This window comes from Triturus cristatus, chromosome 11, assembly GCF_964204655.1.
Source record: "Triturus cristatus chromosome 11, aTriCri1.1, whole genome shotgun sequence".
Taxonomy (NCBI): domain Eukaryota; kingdom Metazoa; phylum Chordata; class Amphibia; order Caudata; family Salamandridae; genus Triturus; species Triturus cristatus.
This window is the reverse complement of record NC_140594.1, coordinates 882,865,181-882,880,209: the sequence shown is the minus strand read 5'-3', so window position 1 is coordinate 882,880,209 and position 15,029 is coordinate 882,865,181. Positions and strand designations below refer to the sequence as shown.

At 44.8% G+C, this 15,029-nt stretch overlaps 1 protein-coding gene across 4 annotated transcripts in view; it reads right to left on the bottom strand.

Annotated features, from left to right (window-relative positions):
- CCNL1 (cyclin L1) overlaps positions 1-15,029 on the bottom strand; it is a 285,464-nt gene that overhangs the window by 10,508 nt on the left and 259,927 nt on the right. For 2 of the 4 annotated variants that reach the window (XM_085634757.1, XM_085634759.1), the window contains one exon: positions 14,306-14,383. The exons of the other annotated variants lie outside the window; for them this stretch is intronic. In XM_085634757.1, coding sequence (XP_085490883.1) covers positions 14,306-14,383 — 78 coding nt within the window. The remainder of the gene's footprint in view (positions 1-14,305; positions 14,384-15,029) is intronic. 4 annotated transcript variants of the gene reach the window in all.

The following is a 15,029-nucleotide window of genomic DNA, read 5'->3' as shown; positions in this document are numbered from 1 at the left end:
AAATCGCGGGGGTTCGCGCACGGTGAAAAACCCAAAAGGAAATATATAAAAAAAATAATAATACATACATAACTTATCATTTAAAAAAACGTACAAATTCACTGAAAAAAACCATAGGTTTCACACACGTTATAGTTAGGAATTTGCATTTAAAAAACCTTGCAAATTCACTTAAAAAAACATAGGTTTCACACATGTTATAGTTAGGTGGATATTTCACTCGTTGAAAACCAATGAAATTCCCCCGTTATAGTTAGTTCAGATAACTATAACTCGCACGGCCGCCACTCGATCACAAGGATGATGTCATGAGTGATGCCACTGACCATGTCATGAGTGATGTAATATGTGACGTCATGAGCAGGATTGCGGGCGCGCGAGTTATAGTTATCTGAACTAACTATAACGGGGGAATTTCATTGGTTTTTTACGAGTGAAATATCCACCTAACTATAACGCGTGAAACCTATGGTTTTTTAAGTGTGTGTGTGTGTGTATATATATATATATATATATATATATATATATATATATATATATATATATATATATATATATACACATTATCTACTAGCGGTCGCCAGTAGATAGTTATAGTTAGGACCCGTTTCCATAGGAAATCCGCAACATTCTATTTGGAATAACTTTGGCGCCGGTCGACGAATCCTCGCGAAATTTTCAAAACTAATGGGGCACTACGCTCCGCTCCTACCCTGAAAGTCTCGGGGGGATTCTTCAAGCGGGGGCTGAGAAAAAAGGGGGGTCCCAAAACGCGTTTTCCCCATGCATTTTTCCATAGGACCTTTAGACACAGCTACAGCCCGAACGGCTGAACAGAGTTACTTGAAATTTGGCAGAGAGGTAGTCTACAGGTCAAGGAAGTGCCTTTTGTAGGTCTTGTGTAAATCTGTTTAGTAGTTCCTGAGAAAATAGCATTTAAATCAATATATATATCTGTGGCAGCTTACCGTGCGCTTACGGTAAGCTTACCGTACGCGTACGGTGCCGTGCGCGAGCGCAATTCTGATTGGCTGTTAGATCTTAGTAAACATTCGAATCGGTCGAAACCAGGAAGTGTCGGCCGCCATTTTCTCTCTCGCACTCTGAGGGGAGGAGGAAAAACAAAGTTGGATAACACGAAAAGGGGCAGGCTAGACAGCTCCTAACCACCTAGCCTTGGTTAGGGTGTCCCAAAAGGACCCCCGAGGCCAAAAATTCAAATTTTTTTTTTCCCAAAAACGCCGAATGCGCTCAAAAATAAATAAAAAAAAAAAAAAAAAACACTATCCACATTCTCCCCCCAGTGTGCAAAACCTTTTGTGCATGGCATATTTAATAGAACATTTAATAGTTAACCTTTCACAACGAAGCGCATAAGATGTCCTCCGTGTGCGGACGGTGCGCGGTACATGGCCCATCCAGCGCAACGTGGGCACGCGGTGCGCGTAGCGCACCTCGTGCCCACTGTGCGTGCACGGCACTAACTGCGTAAAGTGGGCGCGCGGTGCGCGAAGCGCACCGCGCGCACGGAACGAACTGCGTGAAGTGGGCGTGCTCGCCACGAACGGCGTAAAGTAACTTAGCATTTAAAAAACCGTACAAATTCACTGAAAAAACCATAGGTTTCACACACGTTATAGTTAGGAATTTGCATTTAAAAAACCTTGCAAATTCACTGAAAAAACCATAGGTTTCACACATGTTATAGTTAGCTGGACATTTCACTCGTAAAAAACCATTGAAATTCCCCCGTTATAGTTAGTGCAGGCAACTATAACTCACGCGACCGCAATCCTCTGCTGATGACATATGTGTCTTTATGAAAAAAAAATCTTTGCAATATATGTATAGCTAAAATTTAATGGAAGAAGACATGGGCAAATAAGTGTCTAAATACAGTATTAGCATCAGCAGAGGATTGCGGGCGCGTGAGTTATAGTTGCCTGCACTAACTATAACGGGGGAATTTCAATGGTTTTTTACGAGTGAAATGTCCAGCTAACTATAACATGTGTGAAACCTATGGTTTTTTCAGTGAATATATATATATATATATATATATATATCTGAATAATGCTGTAAGGACTTCCCTGTATATTATAAATAATATATCTAATATAAACAATACATCATAAAAACGGGGAAGAAACAACAGCAAAGCATGTTTGAAAACTGTTTTAATGCTTAGCATTTAGCCCAAAACCTCAGATAGGACTGAAAGTATTGAAAGCTCACAGGCTGCATTGTAGAAAACTACAGCCTAGAAAGCTAACTCATAGCAACATAGAAAAAACTGGCACCGTGCCTTTAAGGCAGCCATGACCCCTAGCTTCCCATCATGCCTCAGGGGTGACAGTGCGGTCAGTTCTTTGCGGTGACACAAAGCCATGACACAAAGAGTTGAAAATTCCTTAAGAATAAGGATCCTTTGCCCGGGGAGGTGGGAGGGTTGCTTATGACTTTGATGAGGATACCCCTGGAAGAGAACTAGGATTACAGGTCAGTAACTAATCCTTCTCTTCCAGGGGATCCTCATCAATAGTCATAAGCACTAGAATAGAATAGCGAGCCTCACCTCATCCACTGCGGGCAAAGGAAAATAATAATTAACAATCAAGCTCAGACAAGTAAACTTGACAATTCAGACATTTCTCTTATCTGAACAGATTTCTCTAGGAGACCTGGCCTACTAGAGTATTCCCCCTGGAGTCTGATTCAAGACAATAATGCCTAGTGAAAGTATTCAGATCTCCAGGTTGCCACCTTGCAAATTTCTGCCATCGGAACGTCATGCAAAAAAGCTATTGTAGCTGCTTTCCCCCTAGTGGAGTGTGCTTTAGGTGACAACAATAGGGGTTTATTTGCCAGCTGGTAGGCCAATTTTATACAGGACACCCATCTGGAAATAGATCTTTTGGTAGCTGGAAAACCTGTCCTCATGGAACCATAATTTAAAAACAATTGCTCCGATTTTCTTATGACCTTCGTTCCCTCTAGATAGAATTTAAGCACTCTTAAGGTCTAAGGAATGGAGTGACCTTTCCGCAGGAGATGCGGGATTGGGAAAAAAGGACGGCAAAGAAATTGACTGATTAACATGAAAATCAGATACAACGTTCGGCAGAAAAGCAGAGCGAGTACTTAATACTACTCTGTTGTGGTGAAAGATAGTATATGGCTCTTTGGAAGACAGTGCTTGGATTTCACTTACTCTACGCGCGGATGTAATCGCGACTAAGAAAGCGGTCTTCCATGTCAAATGCTGCAGCGTGGCTTTATGGATGGGCTCAAAAGGAGGACCCATCAATCTAGAGAGGACTAGATTCAACTCCCAAGGAGGAGAAGGAGGCCGAACAGGGGGATACACTTTTTTCAACCCCTGTAGGAAATCCTTTACCACCTGTAGTTGAAAAAAGGAAGGCTGGTTTGGAGACTTTCTGTAGGCTGTAATGGCCGCTAAATGTACTCTGATCGATGAATACTTCAACCCTGATTTAGCCAAGTAAATGAGGTAAGGAAGAATAACCTCCTCCTGCCCTGTGGTTGGATTAAAATGATTACGAGTGCACCACAAGTAGAACCGTTTCCACTTAAAGGAGTACGAAGACCTTGTGGAAGGTCTCTTTGCCTCCTTTAGTATATGCATACAGTCCTGTGGTAAGTTCAAATGTCCATATTGCAGGACCTCAGGTGCCGTGCTGCCAAGTTCAGTGAGGGAAGGTTGGGATGTAGGATCCTCCCGTCCATCTTTGGTCAGTAGGTCCGATCTGCAAGGAAGCCTCCTGTGGGGGTGCACAGACAGCTGTAATAGGTCCGGGTACCACCACTGCCTAGGCCAGTCTGGGGCTATCAGGATCATTGACATGTTGGACCGGATGAGCTTGGATACCACCTTCGGAATCAGAGGCAGGGGAGGAAAGGTGTATGCAAATATTCCGGACCAATCAAAAGAGCATTCCCCTTCGTCCCTGGACGGTGGAACCTGGAGGCGAAGGCGTGTTATTTTTTGTTTAGATCATCTGCAAACAGATCTATGGAAGTCTGCCCCCACTGATGGAAAATTTCGGCCACTACTTTGTCGTTTAGCACCCAGTCTGGCTGATCTTCGAAGTGCCGGCTGAGTGAGTCTGCTCGCACGTTTCGTTCCCCTGGGAGGTGCACCACTGTGACGGAGAGGCCTCGGGCTAGAAGCCAATGCCATATCTTTTGAGCTTCCAGGGAGAGGGGGCGAGAACGCGTACAACCCTGTTTGTTGAGGTAATACATGGTGGTCGTGTTGTCCGTTTGGATGAGGACTGAGTTGGACACGATAGAGGGCTGAAAAGCTTTGAGAGCTAGATGGACTGCTCGCAGCTCTAACATGTTTATGTGGTAGGACTGCTCCTTGACGGACCACCGCCCTTGCATCTGTAGGCAATCCATGTGTGCTCCCCATCCCTGCTGAGATGCATCGGTTACCAAGGACTGGGTTGGAACAGGTTGATGGAAGGGGACTCCCATTAAGCGGTTCTGTGGACAAGTCCACCATAGAACAGACGATTTTGCTGCTTGTGAAAGCACAATCCGGTCTTCCCAGAGACCCGTTGCCTGGTTCCACTTGTCCTCCAGGTCCTGTTGTAAAGGCCTCATTCTCAGCCTGGCGTTGGGAATGAGGAATATGCAAGAAGCCATTGATCCCAATAGGGACGCCACTTGCCAGACCGTTGGGCGATTTGTCTGGAGAAGAAATTCGCACTTCTGTCGAATTGATAAAAGTCTGTTCCGAAGGAAACGCTCTTCCTAGGTTTGTATGTAGAACTGAGCCCAGGTAATGGATCACCTGTGTAGGCTGGCGAACTGACCTCTCCATATTCACGTGCAGGCCTAGCCTGCGGAGCAGAGATACACACTTGGAAGTCGCTCTTTACCTGCTGAGGAGATGGCCCTTTCAAGAGCCAATCGTCCAAGTACGGATATACGAACAGTCCTCTTCTGTGTAGAGCCGCCGCTACCACAGCCATGCACTTGGTAAAGACTCGTGGGGCAGATTTTAGTCCGAAAGGCAACACACTGAACTGGTAGTGACTGCTGCCGACCACGAATCACAGAAATTTGCGATGACGGGGAATTACAGGAATGTAGAAATACGCATCCTGGAGATCCACTGAACGCATCCAATCTCCTGCCTGAAGATGTGGACATATTTTATGAAGTGCCAGCATGCGAAATGTCTCTTTCAAGGTGACCTTGTTCAGCGACCGAAGGTCCAGGATAGGTCTGAACTTGTGCTCCTGATCTCTTTTTGGTACAAGGAAGTACCTGGAGTACACTCCCTTACCTAGCTGAGAGTGGGTAACCTTCTCTATGGCCTTTTTTGCAGAAGAGCCACCACTTCTTGTCGTAGTAACTTTAAGCTGGTGAGGACGAGATCTTTTTAGAGGAATGTCCTTTGGAGAGACACAGAAATGTAGTGCGTATCCATTGCGCAGTATACCGAGCACCCAACGATCTTTTGTTATGTTGCACCACTCTATCAGATGACGTGAAACACTTCCTACCTCTGGAGTGGGCAACGGCGTTAGAGGAAGCTCTGGTTCATTGCTTTCCTGCTGTTCGAGTTGTGGAGGAGGATTGCTGTTGATTACCTCCTCTACCTCTGTTCGACTTTCGACCTTGAAACTGCAATCTTTTCTGGTTCTTGCTTTGGGACCACTGAGGGGTTTAAACCCTCTGTTGGTATCCCTTGCGCTGGTTGGGTCTGTATCTTCGTCTGAATTCCTTTTTCTTTTCTAGCCCCACCGCCTTCAAAGTGTCTAGTTCGGCTTTCATTCGAGCCATCTCTTCATCTGTGTGGGAGCCAAACAATGAAGAACCAGAAAAAGGCAGGTTAAGGATCCTTTGCTGAGCATCCGGTTTAAGAGCTGTAAGCCTCAACCAGGCAGACCTCCTTGCGCAAATGCCATGCGCATACGAATGCACCGATAGTGTGGCACCATCCGCTGCAGTGCTAATCATTTGATTAGCTACCAGGGACCCCTCTGTAATGACTTCCTCAAAGTCCTTCTGATACTCCTTTGGTAGCTTCTCTTTGAAACGATCCAAAGAGTCCCATAAGGATCTGTCGTACCGACCTAATAAGGCTGCTGCACTGGAGACTTTAAGCAAAGACGCTGCAGAATCACAAACCTTTCTTCCCCAAGAATCCTGGGACTTACTCTCTTTATCCGGAGTGACCAACGCATGTGCAGAGACTGCGTGAGTTTTACGTGCCGCTGCGACGATCACTGAATCCGCAGGCGGATCCATATTCAAAAACACCGGGTCTGCATCAGCAGGCTTGTATTTCTTTTGAATTCTGGCCGGTGTAGCCTTAATCGCTGAGGGTGTTAGAAAAATGTCCATTACTGGTTCCAGAAGTCCAGGAACCAGAGATAGCAACGGGCGCGAAGCAGATCTTTGGTGCAGCGTCTCGAAGATCACTGTCGTTGCGACCTGAGGGGTGGACATTTCAATGTTCAGTTTCTGTGCCCCTCTCTGCAGCACATCATGATATGTGTTAATGTCATCTATCGGACACACTCTCGACTGAGGGCTGTCCGATAGAGTAGGCGAATAGTCCCTCTTAGAGGAGTGGGTGGAGGAAGACGACCATGAAGGAGACCTTCTTCGGTGAGGAGACGTAGAAGGCCTGCGTTCCTTAGATCTTCCTGCACGGTGCCGACGTACCGGCGAAGGCGATCTATCCACCTCCTGTACCAATATTTGTAGAGGGGATCTGTGGATAGGGCTTGTGTATTCTTCCTCCCTTCTCGATGCTCCCGCCGGACTCTTACTCCAGTGATGGACTGGTAAAAGCCATCTTGGAGACAGATGTAAAGAAGGAGAGGTCCTCCTCTGATGTGATAGGGACCTCTGTAGTGATCTCCTCGAATGATGTTCTGGGGGACGCAGATGAAGAATGCGTCGACGGACGTCTCAAGGAATGAGAAGATGAGTGTCTCAAGGCCGATTCAGTCACTAAAACCACTGAACCCTCTTCAGATCTATGTGATGTGGGTCTCGACGTCGAGCGTATAGCCCGCTCTGACGGAGCCCTCCTCAACGTCGATCTAGATGATCTTCTAGCCGTCGAAGCTCGACCAGATTCTGGGAGCGGTCTCGGCGTTGACTCCGCTTGTTTCGACGTCGATTGTCTCGACGGCAAATGGCGCATCATCTCGACGTCGAGCTTTGTGGGATCGACGCTGAGGGTGCAATCTCAGTGCATCACTGACCCTGGGGGACCTCTGAGTCTAACCCCAGAACGTTCACTCCCACAGTCGTTTACTTATCTGCAAACCGATAACCTGTTTTTCTTCCATAGAATAACATTGACAATTTTCTTTCGAAAAAACGTATTAGTGTGGAGTTTTGAAAACTTGAAATATTCTTTAAAAATCGCACGAATGACAAAAACGCATTTTTTCAACTGTTTTCAGGAAATGTCCCAGTGCTGTATCTAGGCATCCAGCACGGAGTTAGAAAAGGTAACATAGAAGTAACTTACCTGCAATTTGTTGAAAAAGCCTATTCATTTCAATGTACTGCATTTGCTAAGTGTTGCATACTACTGCTCACCTATAAATCAAACCAAGTAAAATTTCTATTGCATTTTTTCTCAACTTTTCTATATCCAGTAACTTATTACTGAAAAGTATTTAATGCTTACCTGTACCAGGCTTGCTTGGTTAAAAAAATAAACAATATATTTTTATACAAAAACAATTGGCATAGAGTTCAGTTTCTGAGTGTGTGAATTCATTTGCTGACACTGTACATCAAATGCTTAACACTGTCCTCTGATACTGCCTTACTGCCCGACCAAGCTACCAATTTAGAGAGTAATTTTCTATCTGACTTTAACCTCTGCCTACCTTTGGGGACCTCTTGGGACTTTACACACTGTACCTCATTTTGGTGCAGTATATATAGAGCCAGTTTCTTACAATTAGGTGCTAGGGGGGCCCAGATGATTAAGCAATCCACCCAATGGGTGGGAGAGGGTCTTCGTCCTTGAACTATTTAGTTCATATTCAGTGTACTCTCAACAGTTTATCCTACATTAGCAACTGTCAGTTCTTAAGTATTCCAGAAACAGGCACCTCTATATGGATCAACAAGCAAATCCCTCTGAGCAAGTTTGGGAGAAATGGCTCCATGGGAGGCATCACATTACCGAAGTGGGAAGAATCCTTTATGAATTTCCATCCAATCTTTTTATCCCAAGGTTTCTCATGGATGACATATCTGGAGTTGCTGAAATTGTAGACGCTTAAATAGATCCAATACATCATTCAGTCTCTGACAGGAGACCTGCATGTGAAGCAATTCATTCTACTCCCCCCTTCAAAATAAGGTTCATTTGCAGATTGCTAAAAAGCTACTCTATGGACGCTTGTTACAATTCCAAATCTGTAATTCTAGCTTACTGAAGCGGCCAGGTCCCTTTAGGCAACTGCAATCTCAAAGCAAGCTGCCCAGGCTTTAACTCTCACTCTAGCTAAAAAGACAAATCAATACCTTCCTTATAGTACAATGTACTTTCATGTTTCCTACTTGTAAGGATCTCTAGTCCAGATGATCTCCTAGGTCTCGTTTGGACCCTTCCTGTCAGAGGATAAGTGAGGCTGTAAGGATATTACTTACCTTGTGTGGGGTTTTAGATTCACATGCTTTGCATACTCATGCCATCTAGTGTTGGGTTTGGGTGTGTGCATGTTATTTTTCTTCGAAGGTCTTTCAAGTCACGAGATAAGGTGACTCCTCCTCTTGGTAATGGTGCACATGGGTATTGCCTCCATTGTTAGACTGTTTTCCAGCAGGAGGGTGAGAATGGAGTAGAAGTAAGTTATCAGTAAAGTGATGTCCATGCACATGAAAGTATAGATGAGAACTGCAACGACTACTGGTATCCGGGGAGAAGGGTGGGCTCATGTGAAACTACAGCCCAAAATGCCAAGAACCAATGCTTACAGGGTAAGTAACAATCAGTTCGAGGCATGTGTGGCGGTAGATTAGGTGTCTCCAAGTAGCTGATTGTGAGCTACCAGTGGCTCACAGAAACCTTTGGAGTAGCTACCTGCCTCGAATTCATTTTTAACTAAAAGCTGCAATAAATAAGTATTGCGTTTTCCTTTTAAAGTTCAGGAAAGGCTACGTTTATTTTTTAAATTCATAAGGCTGCAGATAGCAATGCTTAAAAATGAGCAGTTCTCCGCTCATATTTTTGACACGTGGGTCATAGAGGTTCAGAACTGAAGCACCAAGGTATTCAACTCTTAAGCAAAAGACTGGGATCTAATGTCTCCCAAGTCCTGTCTGAAAGACATCTGGGAGCCACTACTGGCTTACCTCAGATTAATACACCCCTTCCCCTTACACAGGGCAGTGGTTCGCCTGCTCTACACTCCCATCCTGACCTGGTTTGTGAATTTGGCGACCCAGGTGATCTTACTCAGCCCCCTGTATGTCTGAAGTACACCCTGCGAATGATGCAGTTCTTCTATGCTAGCTGCCTGCTAGATTGGACTTGGTTGTACCTGGCATAGACCAGTCACCCCTCTAGCTGAGTGCACTATACCAGAGGTGAGGGTACAGGTGCATGAGCCCTGTGCCCCTACAGTGTCTAAGTACATTCTTAGACATTGTAAGTGCAGTGCTGCCATTAGGAGTATAGGGTGCTGGGAGTTTGTCATTACGAACTCCACAACACCATAATGCGTACACCGGAAACTGAGAAGTTTGGTATCAAAATTTTCGTCCTAATGTTGACCGAAGATGTCTGGAATGGAGCCTGTGTGCTGGCTCTGCATGTTGCGACGCAGAGCCAAACTGTCGCAAAGTGTTTTCTTGGAGCGGAAAGCCTGGCACGAGTCGCAGTCTTGTTCTCAGTGTTCGGGGGACAAACACAGGTTACACACTTCGAATGAGTCGGTGCGCGGGTATTTCGTGTGAAACCGAGGGCAGAATTTAAAGGGAGTTCGTTCCATCGACTGCAGGTCGACCAGACGCGGGTAGGCCCAAAGGCCTTCCACCAACATTCCGTTCAAAAGATTACTTTAAGTAATTTCGATACACGATAGAAAGGGAGACGTGATCGAAAACAATACCGTCAAGTGAGTATCTTGCGTGCAGAGGGAAAACCGAAGAAACAGTGTTGAACCAGAGCGCAACAATATACATCCGAACCCGATGGCGGGAAAAAACAATCTAACAATGGAGTCGATGCCCATGCGCACTATCACCGAAAGGAGTCACCACCTACCTCGTGACTCGAAAGACTTCTTCGAAGAAAAACAAAGTGCAAACATTCGGACCCAACACTAGATGGTGATCTATGCATAGCATATGATTTACAGCTCATATGCCTCGAACATTATGAATTCTGGCTGCATTTGTATAGGATAAACCTAATTGAGTGTTGAGCATAGCCCCTAGATATGGTTGTAGTTGTGAAGGTTTAAGATGAAACATTCGGACACGGATAGTGAACTCTAACTGATGTAGGAGGTTTATGGAAATCAGTGTGTTGACACAGAAGGTGTGTATGGGCTTTGATAAGCCTGTCATCTAGATAAGGAAAGACATGAATGTTTTGTCTATGTAAATGTGCTGCTACCAATGCTAAGCATTTGGTGAATTCTCTTGGTGCAGTAGTGACTCAGAATTGAATTGGTAATGGTGTCCTGGGGTATTTGCGATGTGCTGGGCGAATGGGGATGTGAAAGTACGCATCCTTCAAGTCTAGTGCCGACATGAAGTCACCTTGAGGAAGAAGTGGAAGCACCTGTTGAAGTGTGACCATATGGAAGTGCTCCGATAGTATGCAGTGATTCAGAATATGTAGACCTAAAAATCAGTCGTAGGGAGCCGACCCATTTGGGAAGAAAGTACAGGGATTAGACCCCCTGACGGCGGCTCTATAGCTCCTTTAGGAGAGCTTGTACTTCCTGTTTGAGCAGTTGTTAATGTTCCAGAGAGCATCTATGGGTGTGACATGGAATATTGGGAGGAGTGCTGGTGAGTTCCAGGCAATAACCATGTTGGATGATGTCCAACACCCACCAGTCCGCTGTTATGGACTGCCAGGTGGTGAGAAACTGCTGCAATCGACTACCGGCAGGTGTAGAATGATCGGGGGATAATTAAGTCACTGTTAGTTACCTGATCGAGCATTACGGGTTGGTGTACCTTTGCTCCGACCTTTGAAGTTATGTCTATACTTGCCTCTGAAATACCCTCTAGATGGAGAGATGTGGGTTTGCGATCTGTAAGAAGATGCAGAGGCATCTATAGATGTCGCTTTGGAACATGGTCTGTAATAGGAGCGAGAAAGGAGACCCGAGTAGTGGGTGTTTTAAGTGCCCCCATGGATTTGGCAACCTGTGTCGTTTTTCATCTTTTCTAAGGCCTCATCTACTTGTGGCTGTCAAGTAAAGTTTGCTGGACTTTGGGAATAAAACTAGAGATACGCAGCCAGGTATGCCTGCATTGAAGGACACTTGCATTAATGCCTCTGGCGGCAGTATACGCAGAGTCCATCTAATGGAGGAGTTGGGAATTAACTTCCCTTACTGAACCAGTCCCTGCCCATTCTTTTTATGTTCTTCTGGGAGATATTGGAGGCGTTCCTCCAATTCATTCCAGTGAGCTCTGTAATACCTTGCTAATTATTCCTGTGTTTGCAATTCACCAATAATTGGTGGATTGCATAGCAACCCATTTGCCTGACACATTAACAAGTTTGGATTCCTTATCAGGAGGTGGTGCCTCAGCTGTAGTTTGAGAGTTAGCCCATTTACAGGCATTTGAAACAACTAGGGAGTCTAGCAGAAGCAGGCCTCAAATTAACATTGGGTCAGATGGTGCAGCCTTATATTTCTGATCTACCCCAGGGGTGATAATGTGAGCCTATGAAGGATCCTTAAAAGTAGCATCTCCGTGGCAGATCATGCCTTTAAGCATTGTAAGAGATTGAGACTATTTGTGTGTGGTGCACAAGGTCTCAAATAAAAAGTCTTCCATGGATTCTTTATGCAGTGTAAACCCATGGTATGTTGCTGCCCCAGCAATAAGCTCTTGATATGATGTAGTATTATTAGGAACTGATGCTTGGCAGGTTATAGGTCTGGATATGTATCTCCTGGGGGGTCAATGTCCTAATCCTGCCAGGGGTCTGGTGGTGCAGGTGCTCCATAAGTCATTATCCCCCACCCCAATCAGCAACTGGGTCTGTATGTGTAGAACCTGGAGGTGTAATATTAAGGGATTCTGTGGTGAATGAGGTGAAGGTACAGGCGGTGGTATGCGAGATGAAGAAGTAGGAAGAATACGATGCAGAGGAATCGTAGCATTCTCCTTTTTCTACTTCATGGGCAGTGGGTAATCAATAGCTTCTTGAAGAGGTTTGTTGCTTGTGAGAAGGCCCAGACGCAGTCTTTGTAATAAAGCGGTCAGTCTCTGGATGGATATGGATCAGTTTTTGTTTCAGACTGAGGGTCTCCTGCACTGTTTCCAAAATAGACTCTGGGAGTGTAGTGGGAGCAGAGTTTGGTTTCGAGACTGAACCAATTTTACTTTTCAAAAATGCAGAGGTCAGAGACTAAAAGGTGGAATCTCTGCTCTGTGTGGAACCAGAAGGCTTCATCTCGGCCTTCGGTGCCGAGGCCAAGGGCAGGGCAGCTGAAGTGGAGTCTGGGTGCCGACCATAGCCAGATGGCAGTGGTGGCCCGGAAGCCTTTTGCTGAAGTGGAAACCAAGTTTTAATGTGGGTAGGTGAGGGGTTTGAGTACTTGACTCCGCGGCAGATCGTGCAAAATCAAAACGTTCTCCAAGTCGGAGTCCAATCTCCAACCAAAAATGTTCCCTCTTCTTCGGCCACAGAGACTTCGAGATCTTTCTCTTGTTCGTCATCTTTCTGTCCGAAGGTATCAGGTGTGTGTTCGATTTCACATCTCTGCATTTGTCTGCACCATGCCAGATGGTCCCATGGGGTCTGTTTTGTTCAAAAGGATAGACAAGCCTCACAATCTTCTCTGTGCTCAGAGGATAAGCACAGATTGGAAACCTCATGAGGTTTGGTTCACGGTACTTAGAATGGCACTGGGAGAGAATCAAAATAGAGTGCATTCCATTAGCAGAGGGTCATCGATGGGTCAAATGAGAGTAAAGGGTAGACCGAACAGGCGAGGGCCAAAGGCAGTGATTGAACGTGCCGACCTGACAAATGAAAGTGTTCCGAATTTCAATATGCAAGGAAGGAAAACACTTTTGAAACAGAGGGTAGAGTGGATTACGCACAGAAATCGTCCCGAAAACAGTCTTGAACCAGAGCGCAGTTATACATTCCAAAACCAGATGGCAGAAAGAAAACAATGTAACAATGGGAGTCGATGCCCACGTGCACTATTACCAAGAGGAAGAGTCACCTTACCCCGTGACTCTACTTTCTTCGAAGAAAAACAACTTGCACACATCCGGACACAAAAATAGATGGCAGAAGTATGCAAAGCACGTGCATCTACAGCCACACATACCTTGAACATAAGCTTTCAATCTTAATTTTCCAGTTCCAAGGCTTCACCCAGTTTGTAATTTGAATTAGTTTTCTGTTTTTGCTCAGAAAACATGAGGCCCTGGCTACAAGTCACAGATAATCAGTCATGGAAGACTGCCTTTTGGTGGCAATGACTGTCAATCGGACAAGCTTGAATCGAAAGATGCTGCTGAGCTACAGTATACTGTAATTCACATGGATCAAGTTGTTCAAAGGAGTAATGCTATCTACTATCTAGCAGTTTCATAGTAACCATGACTCCTCATGTCAAACATTCTGGGGCTATTCGTTTACTATCTAGTTAGCAAGCTGAAGGAACACACTATGGCATCACTACAATTTCTCTACATCCCCTTTCCTCCAGTGCCCAATAACCCTCCACCTTGCAGGTTCACACCAATACTAAGAAGCTCACAACCTATGTTGTAGGATCCCAAGTGTGATCCAGGAATCACGGAGTTTCCCAAAACATTTGGTCCCATCATTAAGGGCTAAGCTTTGTACTGTCACCACTGACCAATTTGCACAATACCACACATTCAAGACCAACAATGAACAATATATGTGATGAGTAGCATCTTTGCTACACAAAGCGTTACCTCTACGTTAGAACGTGAGTTACTTTGACAAGTTTGCGTTTCCTTTTAATCAATAAGTAGATGTCTCATCTTCAAAATAAGATTAACTGATATTTTGGCATGTCAATAGTCAGGATTTAAAATATATACTTACTGTCTCCTAGGGGAGTGAGATCTAGACCTTGTCCTGGATCTAGAAATGCTTCTGCTTCTTTTACCATCTTTTCGCATGCTATGTTAAGACAGAAAAAGGAAAATGTTACTTACCCTATAAACATCAGCTTGTAGTGCATTAGATTAATCCACTTTACGTACTGCTGACAACTAGCGATCGGATCAGACATTAGAAGTTTTGTTTTCTTTGAAGAAGCTATGAGTCATGGGCAACTGTGTAACTTCACAAAACACATGCGCACCGACTCCACCCTTAGATTGTTTCGAGCAGCTGGTGCACATTGTTAGTTTAACTTGTGTATGGAGTGAAATAACATGTCATCTCTATCTGCTCCTGGGGAGGACAGATGGGTGCATGTGTATCTGTAGCACTACAGGCTATGAACAGATGCTTACATGTAAGCATTTTCTGTTCGTAGCATGGGCGGCTGTAGATACACATGCTTTGCATTAACTGTCAGACAGGTTCCCCCTTGCGAGTAGATGACAGGTAGATGATGCAGATGTTTGAAGCAAAGCTTTTAATATAGTCAGGCCACATATAGCTTGTTCACATGTGAATGTGTCAACATAGTAATGCTTTGAGAAAATATCTGATGACCAAGCAACAGCTTTGCAAATATCTGCAAATGGGATGTCACACAAGAAAGGAATGGTAGCTCTTTACCTTTTTTTTTTTAATGGTCATAGTGTGCTCTAGGGAA